Source organism: Hibiscus syriacus, unplaced genomic scaffold, assembly GCF_006381635.1.
Source record: "Hibiscus syriacus cultivar Baekdansim isolate YM2019G1 unplaced genomic scaffold, ASM638163v2 tig00116996_pilon, whole genome shotgun sequence".
Taxonomy (NCBI): domain Eukaryota; kingdom Viridiplantae; phylum Streptophyta; class Magnoliopsida; order Malvales; family Malvaceae; genus Hibiscus; species Hibiscus syriacus.
The window spans coordinates 1611063-1637352 of record NW_024063512.1 but is presented as its reverse complement, the minus strand read 5'-3'; the positions used below and the strand labels follow the sequence as shown (position 1 = coordinate 1637352).

Here is a 26290-nt window from a genome sequence, read left to right as displayed (position 1 = left end):
CTATCCGTGGCTTTTATCCAAAAATTTAAAATATTTAAGAAGAATCAACCGTGGTTCATGTAGGCATGCATGAGACCTCAACAACGATCCCATTGACATTTAAATGTAAACATTAAGTAGTAACAAAGTTCTATATATTTCAAACATACTACTACTACATTGACTCAACCTACATACATACAATGGCAGTAAAAAAATTGCAGAAACTCTTAAACATAATCCAAACCCAGACCCAAAAATAAAAATGAAAAAAAAGTGGGTGGCATTTTGGTGATTTGGATCGATCAACATAAGGCAGAGGCATCTTCCTCAATTATTCCGATCATGTGGTGAACTGCCCTTGCTATGTCATCTACTGAACTGAGTTGGCATCCTTCTTCAACCTGCATTCAGAATGTATCGAATTTTAGCCCAAAACTCCATGGTTTTCTTCAATTATACATGAAGATAAAATAACTAAGCAGGGTTGGTCTAAAATTACGGAAAATGACATTTTGCCATTTCAAGGAGAAAAAACGAAAGTATACGAGAGGAAAAGACAGTATCTGTACATTCCCCCATATGACAATAATTGAAGATGTCCATCTCTTTGTATTCGTAGGATGTCTGAAGAAAACCATACTATATGGCAATACTAATAACAAAACATATGGTTGCTAATTGCTATTATACCTTGGCGCTGATGGAATAGAGAACTAATGGATCCATGGTGGTGACATTGAGGTGGAGGATGGACAGGTAAAGTGAATGGAAACCTGCAACAAGCTTGGAAAGTTGCGTGGGACCTCTTCGTGAGAGGATTCGAAGATTGGCATGAGTTTCGATCAATGTCACCTCAATATCCGCCGTTGATGCCTTTGTCTTTGATGTGTACCTGTTAGGGATCTGAGACCAGGTGTACTGAGGATGCATGAAAAACTGTGAAAATGGTGGTGACGACAACAGTTTGGTGTTGGTGTTGGTGGTTTCTTCTTCATTGGCAGCTTCTAGTCTTACTTGTTGCAGTACCCGAAGCTTTTCAGCTTCAAGGGTTTGCAGAAGATGCTCAAGCTCCTTCATAAACTCTATGGCACCACCAACTATGGATGCTTGATCACCCTACACATGCAGAAAATAGTCTCATTTATGTTAAACAAAGGCAAAAAACTCATTTTTGCAGAATCCTTGATATTACCATTTACCATAATATAGAGCGACAGTTTTTTTTTCTTGTATGATCTCAGCTTTTGCACGACTAGCAAACAAAAGAAAATCCAATAGAAAAGAAGGCGGCAATAATAGATTTCTTTTAAAAATTTGCCAATTCTAGTTGAAACTTTTTACCCTTGACAAGCTCTGATAGATTTTGCAGCAACATGTTGCTGAACTATTATTCAACCTTTTTCTTTTTGGTCTGAAGTCTGAACTATTATAATTCAATTTTAGACTTCAATCAGTCGGATTCAACAATCCATGAACTAACTATGCATGTTTGAATAATCCAAAGATTAAAAGATGAAATGAAAAGAAGAAGACGATACCCTTTGGACATAAGATTCAGGCATGAGCGAGCGTAGAACAGCCAGATGCTCATTCATTTGTTTTCGCCTGTTTCTCTCAACAGCAATGTGAGTCATTCTTTGAGTCTCAGTCTCTTCTTTGTTCTTACAAACCCTTGGCTTTCTCCTCCTCTTTTTCCTCCCTTGAACCGCCAGGTTTGTCCTCCGCTCCGCTGCTGTCGAGCGGCTGCATTGTGGAGGAAGAGTCGCCACCATTGGAGAGCAATTCAAAGCGGTACTTCTAGCTTGTTCTTGGGAAGTGAGACTATTTTCCATTAAAAAAGTGGTGACGAAAGAGTTATTGCTGCTGTATGGGGTTGCAGATATAGTATCATAGATAACGAAGTTCAAGAGCTCATTGGAAGAAAGGGTTTCAAGCGTCATTTCTGTAAAATCTGCAGAAGCACAAACAATATGAACTGCAATTCTAGTTTCTCCAAGAGACAAAATTTGAGAGAGAGAGAGAGAACGCGAGAGGTTAAAATGAAGATGGTTTTTGGTTTTTTAAGGGCAAATTTATTTATATTCAAGAGGTTAAAATGAGAGATACGGTACACGTGAAAGGGGCAAGAAAGAAACTCAAAACTCTAAACCCTGTTTTAGATTTTGGGTTTGTCTTCACGATTCTCATAGATGCTGACAACACTGGCAAAGCCTCTGGCAGTGGAGAGAGTGTGCTGGTGGGGGGACCCAAATCTATATAGAAATATGCATACCAACAACACAAAAACCAGCTGGTTAAAAGCTACTCTTCATTTCAACATTCAAATCTGTGTTGAATGGACTGGCTCAAGCACTCACTCTAGATTCTCTCACACACATTATATATTTTTTACATACTTATCATGTGCTTGACAAATGACAACCCATTAGTTTACTTGTTTGATTTCATGGAAATTGGGTTTTACCTAGGCTGTTTATCATTCGACTTGCCAATGATCGGAAACATGCAAGAAAATACATATGGAAATGTGAGAATCTGCAGAGTACTGAAAAAACCCATGATGCATAGGCTTAGGTTAAAAAAAGACGTGTTTTTTAAAAGCATTTTAATGAACCATCATCACCACCCCCAACCAAACCGTGATGTCAATTATCGACACGGCAGCTTTTGATGCAAGTGATCAGAAATCCATGAAATGGAAGCTGCACAATGGACTAGCCATTTAGCCTCCCGTGCATATCCCTTCCCCCTCGATCTCTGTTCATGCACCAGCAAATCCTCTCTGCTATTGCAATGATCGTCATAACCACCAAATTATACATGTATCTATACTAATGCATATATACGAATATCCATCAAGTGAAGCATTGAAAGAAAAGTGCCGACAGACATATGTAATCACTTTTTGCTCATGATGTGCTGAAATTTTACTTATTACAGAATGTCAATCATTGATTAGTCTAGGTGGAATTGCTACTTTGCATCAAACATCAAAACAAGATGATCAAAGTGATATCAACACATTAGCAGAACATGAAAGCAATAAAGTGGTGCTTATTTTCAATCAAAACCCAGTTTTAATCTTCAATTTTCCAACCAAAACAATAATGTTTTTCATGTATAACTTGGCCACAGAGGGATGTGCGCTTAAGTACCGGTGAAGAGGACTGATGGAGGTGGACCAGTCATGGACCAATTTTGTCAGACACATTGCAGGGTAATCCATGTGACCGTCAGCTTACTATACTTAAAAAGTAGTACAAAAGTTCTGCAGTCTTCCATAATCTAATCTCTTACCTTTTCCCTTTTTTCTGCTTTTACCTCTCGTAATTCATACTGATTGGGCTAAGCTTTGCCTAGCTTTCCTCTCTGCTAGTCTTTTAGTTCTTTTATATAAATATATGACCATGTCTACACTCTACACCTCAAATACTCCAATAATTTGTACGATTACCAATAGACATCTATATACTAAAGCTACGAAATGTGTTAAATGATATATACATATGCATGCATGTGCATGATCATGGTCATGCTCGATATTTTCTTACATGCTTTGAAGCCTTAATGCCTATCTAATGTCACCATTGCCTGGTTTGAAAACGATGATGTTATACATAAGTTGAATTTGAAAATTATTCTCTTACTTTTTGGCTTTTTCTTTTTCTATTTTTGCCTTTTGTGGCCCATCAATCGTAACACCAAGCATCTTTGTAAGCATTTACAGTTCACCTATGGTGGATGGTATGGCCATACATAGAAAATTTTTGTTTTTTGTTTTGGTCATACATAGAAATTTCAGTGCTTTTGAAAATGCCTTACCAGCGTTAGACAGGCAAGTCGTGTAACAGGAAATTTGTATACTTGATGTAAAATTTTACTCCATGGTAACCTCAAAAAATTACCTCTGTTTGTGTGAACTGTAAATAAAAGTATGAAAAACCTCCTGTTATTAAGTTGCTATATTTGTTGTAATCATTTCACCATGGAGCATATCTCAATAGACGGTAACAGTGAAATGCTGGCACTTGCTGAAACTGCTGAAAGGCACCACACACTGCTTGATAAAGGCAAATGCAGATACGAAATCCTGCAACTTTGTTTGGAACATACACATTTTATGACTGAATTGAATTGATTCCAGTTCACTCAATCTTATCTCTAATTATCGGTTCAAGGAAGGTATATATGTATGTATAGATATCAGAATTTCCTAACATAATGTCACGCAATGCTTGTAGTAATTCATATCAGAATTTCCTAAGACAATGTCAAGATCACAGTGCTTTTTTTTTCTTTTATCCAAGTTGATCTCCTCGGCGAGTCTCCGATGCTTCACTGGAACCGCTGTTCCTGTCGTTCAACGGGTTCGTGAATTCACCAAAGACAATACAACTTTTTACAGCGTGGTGTCCACTAGCAAGTTTTATTTTGACTTCGTCAGGTAATCGAAGAGTGTATCTATCATCTTCTCTATTCCTACCTATGGAATGCCCCGTGGAATGTGACCTTGAAAATTTTTCCATCCTTTCACGTCTCCTAAATTGTTCTTCACTTGTACTTGAAGCGGCTTCTGGTTCGTCTTCTGTTCTGTCGACTTTGTTGTCGTTATCATCTTTAATGTTGATACAAACGGAATCTTCTACTGAACTTTGATTTGTTACCATTTCACGCATGGAATTGCTACGAACAAATAGAGGGGATTTCTCGAATGATTTCCTTGGCACATCTAATTCCCCACGACAAACTGGACAAGTTTTGTGTGATTCTAGCCAAAGATCAACACACCCTTTATGGAAAACATGACAACAAATCGTCAAAAGTCGAAGCATATCGTCGTCGTTGAACTCTTCCAAACAAATCGCACATTCTAGGCCATACTTTTCGCTTCGGAACTCTTTGACAGTGGAATAATAGAATGTTGGAAAAGTCTGTATTAGTTCAGGATCAAGGCCGTTATTCATGATTTCACCTGCCGTGGAAGCAATATTGACAGGAGGTGAAGGGCTATGCCGATTATGCCATAGGCGTAGAAGAATTTCCACCATACATCTACAAAAGTATAATGTTAAGAAACCGAAGAAGAACGAAACGAGGAAAATTACAGCTATTGTTATTGGAGGTGGCAAGTTGAAGTCTGGTGAGGAGAAAGGTTTGGCATAACCGGAAGACGGTGACAGAGAAATAAAAAGGGCAGCAATGACCGGAATGTAGATCGCTCCGGCATCGTAAATTTTCATCGACGAGTGAAAAAAAGATTTTTTTTTTGTTGCGGAGAAAGAAGAGAATAACAAGGCAGCATGTCAATGTGTCAATATGAAAGCTAATGCTTGGTAAGCATTATATTTATGGCTATTGAGCGAGTCCTTTGTGTGACTTACTCTGTTTACTATTATTGATTATTCAAACCACAACATTCCGTATTTAGTATTTGGTTACGGACAGTACTCTTGTTCTGGTTCTGGTTCAAGCCAAGTACCGAAGTATCATTTCTAAACTTGCTTTTAGTACTAATCCATCTAATTAGCTGGCTAATCCTAGTAATTACGAAGATTTTAACTTGAAATTTTCTTTTATTAGAGAGGCCATGGCTGCAAATTAGCTTGTAGTTATGATAAATTTCGCATAATGGATATAAAGTTTTTTTTTTTCAGATTAAAAAGAGACATTTAATTCATATTTGATAAGGGCAAAGTCTACAGCAGTCGCACAAGCTTCATATCCTCAGCCAGGGAGGAAATATTCATACATAAAAATTATGCAGCCGAGATGTGAATAAGCTGAAGGGTACATGACACAAACTGTCCTAGGAATATCTAAAATTATTCACTTTCCCAGGAAAAGTTTCTTAGTGGAAGGAATTTCAGCTCTCAGCTCTCGTTTCCTTTTTTGTTTTTCTCGGCTCTTGAAAGAACGGTGTTTATTCAATATCATCGATCCAGTCTCCGTATATCCGACTAATTTTATCCGGACCTTTCCATTTGTGGAGAGTTCTCTGTCCTGGTTTCTGGAGTACGATAGATGTCCACTGTGAAGTAACTCCGAGATGATAAACATCTGAATGTGAAACTGAAGGGATTAATGCAGCCATAGTATCTGTTGGAGTCTTTGAAGGAACTCCTCCTACCACTTGATTTGAATCAGAAGGGGCAGCAGAAGAATCCTTAACCTCTGTATCTGCAACGGACCCTCTGTATCGGTGTAACTCTGCATTCACACAAAAAAACATATATCCCTATAGCAAAAGGAGACCAAAATCCATATAAACCTTATTTCTATCAAATAAAATAAACAGAAGATGCCCGCAACTAGAATAAAAACTACAAATAAACAACAAAAACATCTATCAGGTTAGCTACTCATCAATGGAGCACAGGCTTTAAGTTAAATTTAAAAGTAGAAGTGCGACCAAGGTTCTCGAATTTCAAAGGCACGGTAATAACAAGGCTACAAGCATATGCCTACAGTAAGTACTAAGTTCATGATTCTCACTTAACAAGTGCATACCACCATGATAACAGTCCAACATCAACTAGCATTCAATGTGCTTGATACTCATTGATAAAAAAGTATGGCTGCCATCCAGGAAAAAGTAAAATCGTACTGGTTTTAAATTCGAATTCTAGCCACTTCAAAACAAAAGCAACAGAGAAGCATGCTCACCAAGCAGAATTCTAGCATACCCGAGGGAACTGAAAATTAATGGTACTTGTCCTTAAATAGGAGCTTTTCAGCTGACAAGTTACAGCCATAAATGATTTCCATAATCTAAACCGAAAGGGGATTAAAAGAAAGTAAAATCGATTACTCAATCAATCAATGAATAAACCATACCTGCAGTTCCATGTGCAAAATGACATTTATTTCCAAATGGGCAGTAACCAGTAAGTTCCCACTTATTACAAATCCTGGTCTTCCAATTAGAAGGCTTAACATTCGAAACATTCCCGCCACCGCCACCGCCACTAGCAGCACCTCCTCCTCCCCCACCACCACTACTGAACCCTCCAGGTCCTAAACTTATAGCTACACTCTCTCGATTCTTCGATTGCTCATCATGCAAAAACGTGCAACTATCACCATAAGGACACCCTTCCTCTGTGTAAAACTTTTTGCAATGCCTTCCCTTGTACGACCTCTGCGTTTCCCCTGGAAAAATATTAGACCCCAAAGAAGGAATCTGGAATTCTTCTCTTGGCTCTGACGAAATCCCTTTCTCTTCTTCATGAGCAGCCACTATTTCTTGCCAATTAGGAGGAGGGCGTCGGAGCTCCTCAATGCTATGAGCGAAGTTACAATTTGTAACGTAGGGGCAAGTACCGGCTCTGAACTTGCAACAAAGCTTGGTCTTGAAAAACATTTTGCCTATGGCTTTGGACCTGGAATTTAAATCCTGGGAATTTCTTGGTTTCTTGTTCGGTGGCAGCTCGGAATTGGACCATGATTGAGGTTGTCTTCGGTCGTAGCTGGAGTTTGTGGATGTTTCTTCGTTGTTCCAAGCACGGTAATCTTCTTCCGTTGCCCAAACTGAAGGGTCTGTCGAATTTGGAACCCAATTATCGGGTCCATTTGTGGGAATCACATGAACTACATTTTCTCTACCGTAATCCATGTTATTTAAGGATGATCAAAAAGGAACTTTTTTTTTATTTTAAAAAAAGCCCTAATTTTAATAAGAAAACGTGGAGTAGATGTACCCAGAAGCTAAAATTACATCGATTGGATTAAACTGAAGTTAAAATGTGAGATTTTAATGATTTGAGAAATTGGTATCCGGTTACACATCCGAAGATACTAAAATCTACATAAAATTTCCAACTTTTTTTCATGGAATATAAGAAGAAGAATGGAAACAGCTGCAATAGATCAAACAAGAACAGAAATAAAGGGAAAGGGGAAAGTCAGACGAAAGAATCGGAGATAGATCTACAACATTAAAAATATGATGAAGACAATGAAGGTGTAAAAACTGAAGTATTATCTTTTTATGTATGAAATAGAAGATTAGAGACACCCTCTGCAAGCAGAGTCTGAAGGAGAGGTAAACTCATAAAGAAACCATGCGTAAACTCGTCGCTTTTGTCTTTTTTCCTCTCATTTTACCTTCTTATCTCAATTTTTTTCTATGTTAAAAGGAGGATTTAGGGTAAACTATGCGAATAGTCCATTTTATTTAGGGTTTCTCTGACTTTGATCACTAATTTAAAATTAAGGGTAAATTGTCCCTAACACTATTGATTTGTCTAGTTTAAGTCCCTCCGCCATTAACTCTTAAAGAATATGTTACATAACTGAGGGATCAAAATCGAACGAGAGTTAATTGCTGAGGGACTAAAATCGAATGAATCAGTAATGTTAGGGATTAAAATCGAATAGATCAATAACGTTAGGATCATGTATCCTTCATTTTTAAATTGATAACCAAATAATATCTTAAAATAAAAGAGACTATTCACATAGTTTATCCTTATATTTTACTACACTAACATTTTAGTTTCCAAATTTCATAAATGTGCTTAAATAATTGTAAGTATAAATTGATGTATTTATTAATACAAATAAGTAATGATTACTTTTTAGGGGGAAAAAGCTAGTCTTTTTTTATTGCTTTTTATTAAAGATAAATATTTGAAAACAAATTTATTTTATATAATTTATTTATTTTAATATCTTAAAGTTAAAATCTTACATTATCTCTGTATAGACAAGTAAACGAACCGACGCACACGAACGGAGGTATGTTCATGTTCGTTCATTTAATAAATAAACGAACATAAACGAACACGAACATAAACGAACAAATTTTTTTGTTCATGTTCGTTTATTAAGGAATATAATTTGTTCATGTTCGTTCATTTAATAAATAAACGAATACGAACATAAACGAACACGAACATAAATGAACACGAACATAAACGTTGGAGACCCTACCTTCCATTGTTCTTTCATGAAAAATAGTCGACAATGCAAATCAACCAATTCTACAATGATAAATAGTGTAAGAGCTTATTAGCAGTGATGAAATGTTTGAAGATATCAAATATTTTGATCGATCTTTTAAAGATATTAAATGATTTGCACGACTTTAATTTAACGCTATAACATTTATCTTAGTGGTCCATGATTACATATGAACAATCATTTTCCACTACGTTATTCTAATAAATTCGTCGGCTAAAAGTTTTGTGACATCAATATCAGACTTTAGTGATGTTTGTTAATAATGGTCCTTTCGTTGGCAGAGTAGAAAATTTAACATCATAAAGATTTCGAACGGTAGAAATTGAACTACAAGGCAATCACATAGATCCGAAATCCATTCGATGTTACATATTGTAACTGATATTATTGTTAAACCACCATTTAAAATTTTAACGTACCTAAAGTATACTCCACAACTAAGGTCACACAAGAACTATGAAAACAAAAGTTCATTATCAAAGTGTATTTTCTACTTATTAATAAGTTCTTCTTGAAAAACCCATTACTTCCGCTATTACACTCTTTTTCAGAAATTGCATAGAAACCTTTGTTTTGTTTTCTGACAAATTCTATATATTTTTTTCTTTAATGATGCTCATATACTTCCGATTATTACGTTTATATTCTCATCTATTTCTAGAAAGAAGTATGATGTTTTCTTGAGTTTTAGATATGAAGATACTCGCAATAACTTTACATATCAACTATTAAGTCAAATAAAACAAAGAAAGAGATGAAAACAGACATGTAAAAATTCAGATTGCACTATAATATAACTTGTTTTGAAGCTTTCAGAGATTGTCTCCACTCTCCAGTGAACACTAGGGTTTGGGAAAAAAAGGGAGAAAATGAATATAGGTGCGAAGTGCCTCACGGGTTAACATATTGGATTTAATCTCCAAATAAAATTGGATTAATTATGGAGTTGGTCATCAGAATATCAGATTAATTAATATTTTTAAGATACTTACAAATTGATCATCAAAATTGATTTAAGAAGATTGGGTTAGACATAAATGAATGAACATAAACGAACATAACCAAACGAACATAAACGAACATAACCTAACGTTCACGAACGTAAATGAACGAACAAGACCTATGTTCATGTTCGTTCGTTTAATTAAACGAACACAAAATCTTGTACATGTTCATTTATTTAATAAATAAACATACATAAACGAACTTCCCGCCGCATGGTTCATGAACGGTTCGCTAAACGTTCAGTTCATTTACAGGCCTATCTCTATATTCTAAATTTTAAATTTAAACCCTAATTTATTACACTCTAAATAAAATCTCTAAACTTTAAAATAGACAATTTATAAATCATATAATTTATCTTTTATTGGTAGTTGAAAGGATATATTTATAGGATGTTCATAATTTATATATCGTGTAATGAGTGTGCAGAAGCAGTTGAGACAATCGAACATGTTCTACGGAAGTGTAGATTAGCGCAGGATGTTTGGAGAGAGCTGGAAGCCCATCGCTTTGATAACCAATTCAGATCTAGAGATATGAAAAGCTGGATGTAGAGGAACAGTCGATCGTGTGGTGAAACGGAGGATGAGATAGAATGGGGCATGTTGTTCATGACGACAGTCTGGGGTCTATGGAGGGGTAGAAACGACAAGATTTTATCGAACAAGAGAATAGAACGGATCAATTGATTTCTTACGCCCGGAAGTTGGCTAGAGATACCAAGCTAGCTTACACGGCTACTCACAGAACGATAACGAATGAGCCACGATGGATAAAATGGATGAAACCACCGAAAGGGTCATGGATTCTGAATACTGGTGGGGTGGGGCTTATAAGGCAACGTCAGGCTTAGCGACAGCAGGGGGTCTTATCCGGGATGAAAACGGAGTGTGGTTATGAGGTTTCATGTTACGTATAGGGCAAACGAACAACGCAACAACGGAACTTGGAGCGCACGTCAGGGATTGATTTTAACCAAGTCCCTTAGAGCAAATAACCTAATCGTTGAGATGGATGCTAAGTGGGTAGTCGACCTTTTGAAGGATGGCCAGACAGATGATCAACAAACCGACACGTTAAGAAGGGATTGGCAGGAACTCCCATTGGAAGGCTGGGTGAGTGATTTGGCGCGAAGGAAATAGGTGTGCGGATCAGTTGGTCAATATGGCATTTGGGGATGTTTGGATTAAGGAACGTGAGATTCCTATGTAATATAATCCATATTTTCATGTTTAGTTGGTCGGAAATTTTATTACCGATAATGTTTTATTATCAATAGTATATTTTTTTGGGTATATTACCGGGAATGACATTACCTCTATTTCTTTATGTATTATTAGATTACTGGCGTTTTGGATTAAAATATTCTTAAAATTATTTTTTTAAATATTCTTATTCTGTCATTGAATAATAGAAATTCTATAAAGGTTAAATTACAAATTTATCTTTAAATTATTTTAAATTTATAAAAAATTCTATAATTAAAATATCATATAAAATTCAATAATTAAAATAAAATTTTACATTTTCATTAAATCTTTTTATGTAATCAAAAATTATATATATATATATATATATATATAAATTTTATGAATTTAAATTTTTGAAAGAAAATATATAAATATTTTTTAATTTGTTAAAAAAATAAATATATAATAAGGACAATTTGATCTAATATACATTTTAATAATATTTTATTCTTTTAACCAAACACGATAATCTTACATTCCCGTTAAACCAACCAAACACAAAATACAACATTCCTAGTAATCATATTCCCTGATAATCTTACATTTTCACTAATATTATTACATTCTGTGAACCAAACGCACATTTAACTAGAAGGAAGAGTTCATCAGCCTGCCCACCCCACCATCAGCCTGCCTACCCCACCTGCAGAGCTGACTCACTTGTTAGAAGCTGACACCAAAGGCGTTGACGTGTTGATGATGTAATTAGGGTTGTAAATGAGATGAGACAGATCGTGAGTTATTCGGGATCGACTCGATCAAGGCTCGATAAATACTCGGATCGAATGGACTCGACTTGATTTCTTAACGAGCCAAAACGACTTACTCGATACTCGACTCGAAAAGCTCGTGAGCAGCTCGAAAATATAATATATTAAGATTTTATTTTTTTTAAAAATTATTAATAGTATTAATATTTATATATTGATTTTTTTTTAAAAATACAGTAAGATTTCATATATTTAAAATTTATATTTGAGTTTGAGGCTTCAATCGAGTTAAGTTTAAGAATTTTTTTTTATTTCGAGCCTTTTCGAGCTACTCTCGAGCTTCAGTTCAGGATTTCGAGTTTGAGTCGAGCTTGAAAATTTTAACCTTGCGAGTTTTCGAGTCGAACTCCATTTCAGAGTTTTCGAGTCGAGTCGAGCTCAGTAATACTCAAACTTGACTCGGCTCATTTACACCCCTATTTGTAACAATTGTTGTACCAACTATATATATATATATATATATAGGAGAATAAAGAACATAAAAGAATAATTGAATCTCTATTACTTAAAGAACTAAAGCATAAACATCTTTTAATTAAAAAAATTATTAATTTATGAAGAAAATAAAGCATACAATTTGTTTTATAAATCTAGAATAATTATAAATATTAATATCTATTTTAAAAATTTTAAACTATTTAACAATAAATATTTCAAATAAGTATAATTGTTACTCCTAGAACCCAAAATAAAATAAAGTTATAAAGTGTTTCAGTAAAATAAATTTCTTTCAAACCTATACATTAAGACTATGAGGTCAGAAATAAGTTTTGCAGTAAATGATATGGCCGAGGAATTCAATATTTGAAAAATCTTGAATTTTAATATTAGATTAACTCCCATCATTTTAAATTCACACGGAACTTGATTCTATGAAGTTTATGAGTATTAATATTCAAAAGTTTCGTTTTTAATTCAATCATTTCATTGTTTTTTCTAAATTTTCTTATTTTCGTTTAGAATTATTATAATCTACACAAAATTATATAAACATTTATTAAATAATTAATTAATTATGAAAATAAAAATCATATAAAACATATGGATGTAATGCAAAACATAACTAATACATGATATTTTACTCATAAATTAAACTAAAACTAAACGAAAATAGAAATAATAAACGCTGTCTCATCTTGAATGAAGAATGGGGTTTCAACCATTCATTCAACTTAACGAAAATATCAGTAACAGATGGAGAGAACGACGAAGAAACAAAACAAACCAACCATAAAAAATAAGAGAGAAAGAAACAGAAAAACTGAATCTATGAAGTAAACAAAGCTGTTTAGGGATTAAATCGTTCACATAACCTCAACTTCGTATGAAACAGACGTTTAATTCATCATTAAGAATACGTATGAAAGATTTGATTCGAATCATTTGGAGATCAAAGAGAATGAAAAGAAGAGTGATTTATATAGGCTTTTTCTTAGCAATGAACCAAGTTGTCTAGCCCTTCGACCAAGGAAGATTCATTAAAATTATTACTCTCTCAATCTTCCTCTGCTCGCCTCAATCATGGATAAGAAGAAATCTAAAGAACCGGTACCGGTGGCCGTATCAGACACCGTTTCAGCTCAATCTTCCCTTTTCTCCGATGGTAATCCATTCAAAAGAAAACCCATTGAATTCGTTGATGACTCTAAAAATATCGATTCATTGGATTCGGGTTCATCGGAGTTGAAGCATGGGAAGTGTAACCCCTTCAGACCGATGCGGGTGACCCGATCCAATCCGGGTGACCCGATCCAATCCGGGGTGTCACATTAGGGACACCGGAGTGACCCACCGTAAAAATCACGAAAAAAAATAAAATTTCTGTTAAAACACGTAAAGTAATAAAACCATTTATAAATACAAAAGTAAAATTTACCAGTATTTAGAAATAAAACAGATTTTCAGACTCAGATATAAAAACAAAATACAACCTACATGCCCCCTAAACATATACATTGTACTCCACAAGCAACGTCGGTTGTACTCTCTTACTGATATCGATAGCTGCACTGATTCAATTCTCTTAACCTGAAAAGATGAGTAACAGAATGAGCTTTGGGAAGCTCAGTAATACAGAACTACTAGATGATGCTGAAGAATATGCAGATAACATATAAGCATATGATTCCTTATTGGTTCAGACATCTATAGATTTTTAGGCTGAGCTGAGGTCCCACTGATATCTTAGGTAGCAACAGACAATAAGCTTTCAGTTCTGAGGGAAATATTTCGAATGTTTGGTTTTAGGAGATCAGAATAGGATATCTAGTGTGTTCCCACAAAACCAGTGAAAATATACATATCTTTTTAAAACAATAACCATTTAAAACATGTTTTCAAAACCATAGTAGGCCCTCCAACCGAACGTCATATGTAGCTCCCCAGAACTACGTATCCTAAAGGAGCACCTTGGGGCCTGAGAGCCTACCCAAAAAAGATTTTCGGGGCCTCAAAGCCTACCCAAGGGTCGCCCTAGGTCCATAAGGAATTACCAGTCGATGTTGAACCTATAAAATGAATTACCAACAGCGACTGAACCTACCAGAGATAGGAATTACCGGTCGATGCATAACCTATACAAGTAATTACCCGCAGCGACTGAACCTGCCAGAGTCTTCATACCAGATCCTAGAGTACCCCAAATAAAACATTTTTAGTCAGTAAATAAAGATATCAGAAATTAGAGAAAATATTCATGTGATCAGAGAACACACTAGAGGTTCTAGATATTATTCAGAGATACTGGATAATCTTATCGGGCAGAGAAACACGGATCTTCAGTATATCGATAGAATGTTGGAAATTAAAATCACTATTGAAAGAGTTTATAAACTGACAGAACAATCAGTTATTCAGAATGTGATTTATCAAACTCATAGTTTTGGGACTTTTTTCGGAGGCACTAAATAATCATAAAGGTATTCATAATCCTTTGCATCAAAGTATCTCGAGTAAGAGAGAAACGAAGATTCAGAACGAAATTTATGATGTGTCTATCTATCGAAATATCGAGTATCTCGAGCTGAACAACTCCCAGAACTAATGCATGTCAATCGGTCAATTCGTTGCCCTTCTAGGGTATTCACTATTTAATACTGTCGCGACCGTCTTTCGTTTGGACCCGGAATTGGGCTTCGACTTGAAATAATTGGGTTATAGTCGCCACCGACCATTTTAAAACGAATTTAGGTGGGTCGGACACCATCTTACCTGATCTGCGTTTCACCAGAAATGTGTCAGGTTCGGGAGTTGGTTACAGTCAAGGAATGATTAGCACCCTTGTACTGCCCTTTCGGTACCAATTAATTTGTCGGTTGTCTTAGTTGAGAAAATTAAAATTAAAATTTAAAAATTCAATTCAAATTGCTCACCTTTGATCGATTGAAATTACTACTGAAAAAGTTAAGAAAGAATGTTAAATTAAAAAAATAAATAAATATTAAATAAAAAGAGGAAAAAAGGTTAAAAAAAGATTTTAAAAAATTAGAAAAAAATAAATAAAATTATGTTAACAGTAGGAATAAAAAATAAAATAAAATAATATTAAAAGGGCTAATAAACTAATAGTGAAAATGAAATAAAAGAAAAAAAATAAAATTCGAATTAAAGGATTAAATTGAAAGGAACTAAACATTAAAGGCTTAATTGACATTAATTACGGGCTGCAAGAAAAAAATAAGAAGTTAAAAGGGTTTAATTGCAAAAAAGATAAATTATCAGTAGGGATCAAATTGTTACAAATTAAAGTACATATAAACAATCAAAACGACCACAAAAAATATGAAACAATGCTTTCCACGTAAGAAATGTTGGAAGGATTTATGAACCTTTTTCACCAGCTGAACGATTCAAAGCCGTAGAGACTTCTTGTCTGACGGATCGCTGCAATTCCAACTGCATATCAGCTCTTATATCATTAATCATCTCCCATTCTTGAGCCAAATGACATGTACTAGGACGCATATATCTCTGGTGCCAGTTATTGTTCAACCAAACGACGAACACTCGCTTGGTTATCCCAACTTCCTCGCAGAAGCGTTGTATCTCTGCCTCCTCATCCACAACAATTATATCGCCTTTTTTAAAAAAACATGAGATTGCACTGAACATGGTGGAGAGCCCATAAGAATAGAGGATGGAATCAGTCGTTCCCAAAAAGTTTGTTATTCTGGCCTCACAATCAAGGTGGACATCAATTGTTCCGTAGAATCCACGAGGACCACAAGAACCGACAACATATTTCTCCAGTGCAAAGGTACAAGAATCAAGCAACTTTTCATGCCCCACAAATCCAAGATAATTTGCAGAAGCAAAGTTCACAACTTCTTTTCCATTGACTCTAGCATGAGGCTCTGCAGCACTTTCCAGCACCGGGGGTTCACTCTGCATCTCTTCTGTAATAGGAAGAATAAGAGATTTCGGGACCCATTCATCATAGAGTTCGTCTATTTCCTTCTTAGTTAATGGTCACTTAGGAGGCTTGTAACTTTTTTGCGAAAGCATAAAAAGAATAACCACCAAAAGAAGAACCTCAACGAATAAATGCCCGCCTATGTGGACTCCAAACCTCTCTTTTGAAAACCGGACCAGACCGGCCGGTTCAACCAGTTCAACTGGAACCGTTGCTTAGTCCGGTTCAATCTAAACCGGTTGAACCACTATTAGTGAACCGGCCAAAACTGCTGAACCGTTCGAATCGGACCGGCTGAAAACTGAAAAAAACAGGGATTTTTGTTTTTTTTTAAAAAAAATTAAACCAAACAACGTTGTTTGTTAAACGAGCCAAGTCGAACTCGAGTATTGTTGAGCTCGACTCGAACTTGAAAACTTTAAAAGTAAGCTCAACTCAACTCAAACTCACAAGCTAAAAATTATCAAGTTCAACTCAAACTCGAAATATAATATTGAAACTTGAACTCAAAAAGGCTTGAACTCAAAAAAAAATTAGAAGCTCGATTGAAGCCTAAAATTCGAGCTTGATTGAAGTGAAAGAATAGTTCACTCAATGCTCACCAAAAGGCTCCATGATTTTGAATGCCAAATTACCTCTATTATTTATAGAAGTTAGTTGTGATGCGCTTCTATGTTTCTTAGCAATGTGAGATTGTTTTGTTCTCATATTTTTACTCTTTAGACTTTTGGGATGCTCTTCTATGTTTCTTAGCCATGTGGAATTGTTTAAAAAAAAATTAAACCAAACAATATCATTTTGTTATGATTTTTTAACACCAAATTTATTTTTTAATTATAGTTATATAATTATATTTATTATTTAATATGTTTTACCTTAAATATTATGTTGTAGTTAATTTAAATCATTTTGTTTCACTTGATTTTATGGTTTTTAACTTATATATGTTATGACTTGCTTTGAATATGACTTGTAATATAAAAAATTATTTTTTATTAAATATTTTTAGTATTTTTATTTAATTTTTTAAATAATTATTACGTCTTCCGGTTTTTCCGACCGATCAAATCGATTCGATCGGTTGAACCAGTGAACTGATAACATGACCGGTTCTCTAACCGGTCCGGTTCTGAAAACCATGCTCCAAACACTACAGCTCGGGCAGAGGGGGCATCCAAAGCCAAAGTGACCCAATTTAAAGTAGCATTAACCAAACTTAAAGCAGATGCTTCCATTGCTACTTGTAAGGCATGTCTCCACGAATGATTGGTCACCTCTCAAATTCTATTAAGTGAAAAGGATTTTAAATATCCCCTCCCTCAAGCACGTGGGCTGCATTTGTTTTAAATTTAGGAATGGTTATGTGTGGTGGGGCCTAAGGAAGGGAAAAGTTGTTTGGGTAGTGTTTGAGTGGACATTTTAGATGATAGTGGGTAGTGGAATAGTGGAGAGTTTGTTGGAAATAGGATTGAATATGGGCCCTGCAAAATAAAATAAAATAAAATAATAAATAATAATGTTATTAAAATAAAAAAATAATTTTTTTAAAATTCGGACAAAAACGAGTGTATACAAATACCAATAATTTTTACCCATAGATCACCTTCAGAATTATCGTTGGATATATCTTAAGGTATCGAACAGATATCCCAATGGTCTTTATTTCATTTCCATGTTGCAACAATATCAGAAAATGTCAACGTACTTGATTTGTGGTTCTTAACCCATAGGGACAATACATCATGAAAGTTCATCCGCGTTTCTAGACTTATCCAAATCACTTACTTAATCCTCAGTTATTGAGGCTACTTAGTTCATTTAGTAATCAAGTCTATCCCGGTCATTTCAGAGTTTTTCAGATTAATTCGGACGTTTCTAAAATTAGGATACATATGATACTTTCGTTCAGTTCAATTTAGTCATAATAATAAAGTCATATTGATATTCGAGGTGGATTTGTTCATTTCAGAGCTGAGGGTATTAGTTATTCCAGGGTTTAGAGGTACTTTAGGCCACTTTACACTTTAGGGGCATTTTGGTCATTTTACACTTTAGGGGTATTTTCATAATTTATATATGGCACTCTTTTCGGTAATTTCATATCCAAAAATTTCCAACATTTAACCTTTAACAAGATTAATTTGAATTTACACATTCAGAGATTTATTGATTAAATCATTGATCTGAGGTTTATTCTCGGTCATTCTACCTATTTCTTTTTCGAGTCGTCTTAGGCTTTTACAGTGTTCTGTCCTTAATCCAATTTCCACCTCAATCCAATGATAATTAATTACATCTAATGGACTAATCAATTCCATGCATGCTCGTACCAATTATCAATTGGTTCTAAAAAGCATACAAATGATAGTAGAATATTACCTTGATTTCTGTGCCATATCGATCAACCCTTTTAAACTCCATTCGATCACTCTCGAACTTGAATTCAACGTCCAATAATCCCTCGGGTGCCAAACAACCAAATTTACATCAGAAACTGAACTTAATTTAGAAACCAACTTGAATCCGAAGATAAAACAATGAAAAACAGCTCGCCAGGTGCGAATTTGGAAAAACAGACTTCAGATTCAAACCCAGGACGTCGAAAAACATAAAATAAGACCTTTTTGAAAAAGTTGATTTTTTTGTCAAAGTCAATGACCAATGGGTTGACATGGTCAAAGTCAATAGTTTAACCGGTTAACAGTTCGGGTTAGGTCAAAATAGTTAGGGTCGGGTCAAGATGGTCGGGCAGACGGGTCGGGTTGGGTCGGTTCATACTGGTCCAGACTGGCTGGACCGGTTCTAGAATATTTATAGAGCTGGCAGAGTAAGTCCACGCGCCCTGCCGGTGAGTGGCAACGCGTGCGACAGTGACAAAGGTCGGTTTGGATGACTGATTAACCGGAAAACAACGAACACCAATAACAAACCAAAATCATCTCAGATTACAACGCAAAATAATAAAAAATCGATTGGTAACTTACCCATATCGGTGATCGGCTACAGCGCGTCGAAGCCGAACAAAATCAGTCAAGTTTTGAGCGTATAACGACGGTGAGTGCAGTGAGTCAAAACAATGCCAGACGCGATCGGAATCGACGAAGATACACTAGGTGATGGATGGTTTTCGATGAAACTTCCTGGTGAGTTTCACATCGAACAACGACAATTCATGATGGGCTAAGAGTCTGGTTTTGTTCACCGTTCGACGGTGAGTCTATTGATAGTTTCGGAGAGATGAATGGTGGCTGGAAGATGGTGGAATCAAGTGACAAAGAGGGTCGGTGGGGGAGATAATTTTGATGGTTTTATTTTCAACTGGAGAAAACGATCGGGGAGATGTTTATTTTCCAACTTTAATAGGAAGTGGGTAAATTCAAGAATAGGTTGCCTAATATTTTATACTTTCTAAAACTGTTTATAAATTTCTATAACTCGTAATTTTACCCCTAATTTGGGGTGTTACGTTAAGCGAAATGAGAAAGAGAAGGTTGAAATGACGACCTTGGTTTCAAGCAAAGAAGCATCAGACGCTCGGAAATAAAGAAAGGGAGGAACCAAGACAACCTAAATTTAGGTCCTTTAGATGGCAATGTTGAAAGTTCAGGTCTTTGTTATTATTGATGTCTGAACAACTATAATGCTTAAAGTGAAGATGCTATCATGGATATAGATTGCAGTAATCACATTCGTGTTGATAGAGCATGCCCTCCGAGGAAAAAGTTGAAAGCAGAGAATGTTCCTCTCTATGATAACAAGAGGATTGCTTTTGTTGGTAATCTCCCATTTGATGTGAAGGTGATAATTTATGTCTGATATTTCTGTAACACCCCAACCCGTACCTGACCCGAATACGAGTCTGAGGTGTCACATTGACTTTTCAAACCTTGACACTTAAAGAAAAACCCCAGGGAATTTAAAACTTGTTTAAAACAAAATACTTTAATTTACATAAAAGAGACCACAAAATACAAACTTGATCAGAGTACTCATAATTAACGACTTCTTACATGCCAACACTCTATACACAACAAAATACATACTTTGTCGATTACTTCTGATCTGATCTTCTAGTAATAATATTGTCCTTGCCACTTCTATTCTTGCTCTTCACGTTTCTTGGTACCTACGTATAAATCACTTACACGCTAAGTCATAGACTTAGTGAGGCAATAAATAAACATGTAACAGTAGATTCATGAAAATGCATTCTTACCATTTGATCATGATATTTCAATATGCATGGATATATTTCCTAGGACATATATAATCAAGTCATGCACACATGAAACTTACATTTTTGCATCACTTTCACTTTAATTTATATTTCAATTGCTGTTGTTGTTGCCCGAAGGACTACATCCCGAAGAACTACAATACCCTCGACTCTTGGCATGCCAACTATACCTATAGCTCTCGTATCATATACTATGGGCATTTATTATGAATATATTTCTCATCACTTGTTCTTTCTCTTCTGTCACATACCACATGTATGTGTAACCAAATATTTCATATCATATCACATATTGCATATTCATATGTCATTTCATATATTCACATAGCTTATTTCATTTCACATTGGTCATATCTCATAGCATATATCACATATGCATATAATCATGTATATCATATCATATATCTTATGTTTCATACTCTTATGTTTATGCATATCATGTATTCATGTACATATAAGAATCACATATCAAATAACATTTTAGGAGTCACTTCTTACCATAGTAACTCCATCATTGGCTCATCGCAAGCCAATGTTCGTTCAATAATATAAGTACAATTAAAATTGCACTCACCTTAGCTTTGCTTTGATTCGATTATAATCCTTTAATTATTCCGGAACTTGTTTAGGCTCAATATCTACATAAATATATCATTTCAAAACAACTATCAGAAGCCTAAACTTTAAACTTGATGTTAATAACTTAAAACGGTTTAATGAATCAAATTCCATTTTTTCATTTAGGGGGAATCGATACCCCCCAGGGGGAATCTGTTCCCCCTGCACATTCTGGAATTTTCGTCCAAGAGGGGGAATCGATTCCCTTCATAGGGTATCGATTCCCTCTACCCAGAAATTGTATTTTAACCCCGAAAATCATCAATTCTTCACTTAATTCTTCTATTTTAAACCCCTATCATGTCATTAAACTCAACTACCATTACCTAAACCAACTTATATCCATGAAAATCATCTATAACTTCAAAATCCTATCCTTCATATATAATTCAAGAATCATACTCAAATTTCAATATGTTCTAAATACCATTCTAACACTTCATATTCCTTAATTAGCATGGTGACAAGTCAAATTTAACTTCAAATTCAACTTATCAACTATTTTCCATGATTTCATATAAAAACTCGTTTTCTTAAATCTCTTATAACTTCTTCATCTTTTTGTTTTAGAACAAATTAAGCTTTCCTTAAGCTTAATTATCATCTAGTGATCATAACCCAACTTTTAAAACAACAAATAACCAAGAAAATAGAAAACTCACCTTTGTTGTGGCTTTCTCTCGTATGGAAGAACAAAGAGGAGAATAAGAGATATTCTTCTTATCATTTTCCCCCCGTATATATCCTCAACATAATACAATTTAATCATTTAATGGTTAAACGACCATTTTGCCCTTTAATTCTTTTAATAATTACTAACAATCCTTCTAGATAAATCATTGAATTATTCAATTATTCTACTTTAATCACCAAATTCTGAAGTTTTACAATTTAGTCACTAACCCGTATTTTGGGATGTTACAAATCTCTCCCCCTTAAGAAAATTCGTCCTTGAATTTTCATTGTACAAAGAGATGGGGATATTGAATCTTCATGTCCTCTTCACGTTCCCACGTCGCTTCTTCCACCTTGTGATTTCTCCACAACACTTTGACTAATGGAATAGTCTTGTTCCTTAATTGCTTGACTTCGTGAGCCAATATTTGAACATGTTCTTCCTTATAAGTCAAAGAACTTCGATATCTTCGGTAGTCACAATATGAGATGGATCGGATCGATATTTCCTAAGCATGAAGACATGAAAGACGTTGTGGATTTTCTCCATTTCAGGTGGCAAAGCCAATTGATATGCCACTGGTCCTACTCTCTTAACTATTTCATATGGTCCAATAAACCGAGGACTCAATTTTCCTTTACGTCCAAATTTCAATACTTTCTTCCACGGAGACACTTTTAAGAACACTTTATCTCTGATTTGAAACTCAATTTCTTTCCTTTTTAAATCAGCATATGATTTCTGTCTATCAACTGCAGCTTTCAGATTATTCTGAATGACTTGAACTTTCTCTTCCGTATCCTGAATCAAATCAGGACCAATAACTTCTCGATCCTTAAGTTCATACCAATTCAAGGGTGTACGACATCTTCTTCCATATAAAGCTTTATATGGAGCCATTTTGATGCTTGACTGATAACTATTGTTATACGCAAATTCAACAAGTGGCAAATATTTTTCCCACGATCCTTTAAATTCAATAACACAAGCTCTTAACATATCCTCTAAAATTTGGATAGTTCGTTCAGACTGACCATCTGTCTGAGGATGAAACGCTGTGCTAAAATTCAGTCCTGTCCCAATGATCCATGTAAAGACTTCCAAAATCGTGACGTGAATCTAGGATCCCGATCAGAAACTATAGAAACAGGTACACCATGTAACCGTATAATCTCTTTGATATACAACTCAGCATATTTATCCATAGAGAAATCAGTTCGTACCGGAATAAAATGAGCTGACTTAGTCAACCTGTCTACAATCACCCATATTGAATATCTTTTGTTTGGAGTTAAAGGCAACCCCGTCACAAAATCCATTATTACATTCTCCCATTTCCATTGAGGAATTGAAATTGATTGTAACAGTCCCGACGGAACCTGATGCTCAGCCTTAACTTGCTGAAAAATCAAACATTTTGATACAAATTTCGTAATGTCTTTCTTCATTCCCATCCACCAATATCGACTCTTGAGGTCCATATACATTTTGTTTCCTCCTGGATGCATCGTCAATGGACTACAATGAGCTTCCATTAATAAATCATTCTTTAATTCATTAACATCTGGAATCACTAGCCTCCCTTGATAATATAAGTTCCCATTAGTTTTCATCTCATAATCTGTACATTCTCCATTCTTTATTTGTTGCAACTTCTTTGAACACTTTTCATCTTTAGCTTGCAATTATTTAACTTTATCTAACCATGATGGTTTGATAGTCAATTCCGCACAAATTGCACCATCTCCACCTAATGATAGTTTAGCATCCATAGCTCGTAAGGCTGCAAACGTCTTTCGGCTTAAGGCATCCGCTACCACATTTGCCTTTCCGGGATGAAAATAAATCACAACATCATAATCCTTGAGAAATTCCACCCATCTTCTCTGTCTTAAATTTAACTCTTTCTGAGTCATCAAGTACTTTAAACTTTTGTGATCCGTATAGAAGTAGCATTTTTCACCATACAAGTAATGACGCTAGATCTTTAAAGCGAACACTACTGCAGCCATCTCCAGATCGCGTGTCAGATAATTTTTCTCATGCGGTTTTAATTGTCTCGAAGCATAGGCCACCATCTTGATTTCTTGCATTAATACACATCCCAAGCCATTATGAGACACATCACTATACACTACAAAGTCCTTGCCAGACTCAGGTTGAACTAACACTGGAGCTTCTGTCAAAATCTTCTTTAACTTTTCAAAACTCTCTTGACATTCTTGAGTCCAAACAAATTTTACTTCCTTTTTCAACAGTTTAGTTAGGGGTAATGCTATGATCGAAAAGTTTTTAACAAACCTTCGATAATAACCAGCTAACCCCAAAAAACTTCAAACTTCTGTCACATTCTTTGGAACTTCCCACTCCAGAATAGCTTTAATCTTTTGAGGATCCACTTGAACTCCTTCTGCAGAAATTGCATGTCCAAGAAATGTCACTTCATTCAACCAGAAATCACATTTAGAGAATTTAGCATAAAGCTTCTTGTTTCGTAAATTCTGTAAGATAATCCTCAAATGAGAACTATGCTCTTCCTCTGACTTTGAATATATTAAAATATCATCAATGAAAACCACCACGAAATGATCCAAATAAGGTTGAAAAATTATGTTCATTAGATCCATGAAAGCAGCTGGTGCATTCGTAACTCCAAACGGCATTACAATAAACTCATAGTGATCATATCTTGTTCTAAACGCCGTATTTGTAACATCTTTCTCTTGAATCTTTAATTGATGATAACCCGAACGTAAATCAATTTTTGAGAACACTGAACCTCCCTTTAATTGATCAAATAAATCATCAATTCAGGGAAGTGGATACTTGTTCTTGATGGTCACTTTATTGAGTTGTCTGTAGTCAATGCAGAGACGCATTGAACCGTCATTCTTCTTAACAAATAAAACTGGAGCTCCCCAAGGTGATACACTTGGTCTAATAAAACCTTTGTCCAGCAATTCTTGTAATTGAATCTTTAATTCTTGCAACTCTTTTGGAGCCATCCTGTATGGTGCCATTGCAATGGGCGCTGTTCCCGGCATTATCTCAATATGAAATTCTACCTCTCTGTCCGGAGGTAAACCTGGCAATTCTGCAGGAAATACATCAGAGAACTCTCTAACGATAGGAATTTCTTCAATCTCTTTGTCTTTGGCTCTTCTATCCAACACACTAGCAATGAACCCTTGACATCCTTGTAACAGTAACTTCTTTGCCGTCATCACTGAGATCATATTTGCCAATGGATTCCACCTTTCACTAAACACCACGATTTCTATATCTTCTGGACTTCTCAATATTACTCTTTTCAGTCTACAGTTGACATTAGCATAATAACGATATAACCAATCCATTCCCAGTATCACTTCAAATTCTTCAAAAGGTAATTCCATCAAATTAGCAGGGAATTCAATTCCCTGAATTCGTATGGGATACCCTCGACTCACCATATTTACCCGAGCACTGTGTCCTAACGGATTCGTCACTATCACCATATTTACCCTCTTAACTGTTTGAGTCCTTAAATTTTCAAATCTCTCATTCTGAGCTCTTTCCAAAGCTTTGGCACGATTGACTACCTCTTGAAATGAGGATAGATTCAATACAATCAACATCTCCTTTAACCGAGGACGTAACCCCTCTACGAACCACTCACAAGCATCATTCTCAGTAGGAACAAGCTCGGCAGCAAAGCGGCTCAACTTATTAAATTCACACTCGTACTCATATACAGTGTGATTCCATTGCTTCAGATTCATGAACTCTTGCTTCATTTGACGAACAAATTGATCTCCGATGTACTTATGTTTGAATTCTTCTAAAAACAATGACCAAGTTACTTGGGCGTTAGTCATCCTCAATGTAACATTGGTCCACCAGATCCTTGCTTGTCCTCTCAACAAGGAAATTACTCTATCTAGCTTCTCAGCATCGGAACAATGAAGTCCCGTAAGCATGACATTCACGTCATTAAGCCAAAGGTCCGCAGTAACAGGACCTTCATCGACTTGCCCTCTAAACTCTGGAGCTCCTAATCCCTTCAACTCTTTCGCAACATTCATTTTTGGAGTTGAAGTAACAGGAGGCTGAAAACGCGTCAATACCGCATCTAAAGTTCCAAAGAATACATCTTAATCATTCACATGCACTCCAGAGGGTGTCTGTTCTTCACTCTGCCTGGCCAGGGCAGGTGAATTATTACTTTCAGCGGATATATCATCTCCCACTTCATTTCTTGAACTACCTTGTCCAGACATCTATAAAAATACAATCATATAGTTCTATTAGCACAACAATATACTTACTATTCCATCAGATCAGAAGTTTTCACTATTTTGTTGGCATGTATACCTTATAAAACACTCATGACTCCGGTTT

At 35.4% G+C, this 26290-nt stretch overlaps 3 protein-coding genes and 1 pseudogene across 3 annotated transcripts; all 4 read right to left on the bottom strand.

Annotated features, from left to right (window-relative positions):
* Nucleotides 1-271: 271 nt before the first annotated feature.
* LOC120193706 (transcription factor bHLH71-like) lies at nt 272-2021 on the bottom strand. The gene is made up of 3 exons (XM_039196140.1): nt 1521-2021; nt 673-1098; nt 272-383 (listed from the first exon to the last, which is right to left on the bottom strand). The coding sequence occupies exons 1-3, from the start codon at nt 1920-1922 to the stop codon at nt 285-287; spliced, it is 927 nt and encodes a 308-aa protein (XP_039052071.1). The 5' UTR covers nt 1923-2021; the 3' UTR covers nt 272-284.
* A 2254-nt stretch (nt 2022-4275) lies between these two features.
* Nucleotides 4276-5285, bottom strand: LOC120193705 (RING-H2 finger protein ATL29-like). The gene has a single exon (XM_039196139.1). The coding sequence runs from the start codon at nt 5220-5222 to the stop codon at nt 4281-4283; it is 942 nt and encodes a 313-aa protein (XP_039052070.1). The 5' UTR covers nt 5223-5285; the 3' UTR covers nt 4276-4280.
* A 453-nt stretch (nt 5286-5738) lies between these two features.
* Nucleotides 5739-7860, bottom strand: LOC120193703 (zinc finger CCCH domain-containing protein 12-like). Its single transcript, XM_039196138.1, has 2 exons — nt 6817-7860; nt 5739-6189 (listed from the first exon to the last, which is right to left on the bottom strand). The coding sequence occupies exons 1-2, from the start codon at nt 7592-7594 to the stop codon at nt 5903-5905; spliced, it is 1065 nt and encodes a 354-aa protein (XP_039052069.1). The 5' UTR covers nt 7595-7860; the 3' UTR covers nt 5739-5902.
* A 7927-nt stretch (nt 7861-15787) lies between these two features.
* LOC120193592 lies at nt 15788-17614 on the bottom strand (annotated as a pseudogene).
* Between the last annotated feature and the right edge of the window lie 8676 nt (nt 17615-26290).

Coding starts and splice junctions, on each gene's coding strand:
- LOC120193706 (XM_039196140.1), bottom strand. CDS start 1,922: ATGACGCTTGAAACCCTTTCTTCCAATGAGCTCTTGAACTTCGTTATC. Junction 1,099..1,520: donor CTGAATCTTATGTCCAAAGG/GTATCGTCTTCT, acceptor CTGCATGTGTAG/GGTGATCAAGCATCCATAGT. Junction 384..672: donor TCTATTCCATCAGCGCCAAG/GTATAATAGCAA, acceptor TTCTGAATGCAG/GTTGAAGAAGGATGCCAACT.
- LOC120193705 (XM_039196139.1), bottom strand. CDS start 5,222: ATGAAAATTTACGATGCCGGAGCGATCTACATTCCGGTCATTGCTGCC.
- LOC120193703 (XM_039196138.1), bottom strand. CDS start 7,594: ATGGATTACGGTAGAGAAAATGTAGTTCATGTGATTCCCACAAATGGA. Junction 6,190..6,816: donor TTTTGCACATGGAACTGCAG/GTATGGTTTATT, acceptor GTGTGAATGCAG/AGTTACACCGATACAGAGGG.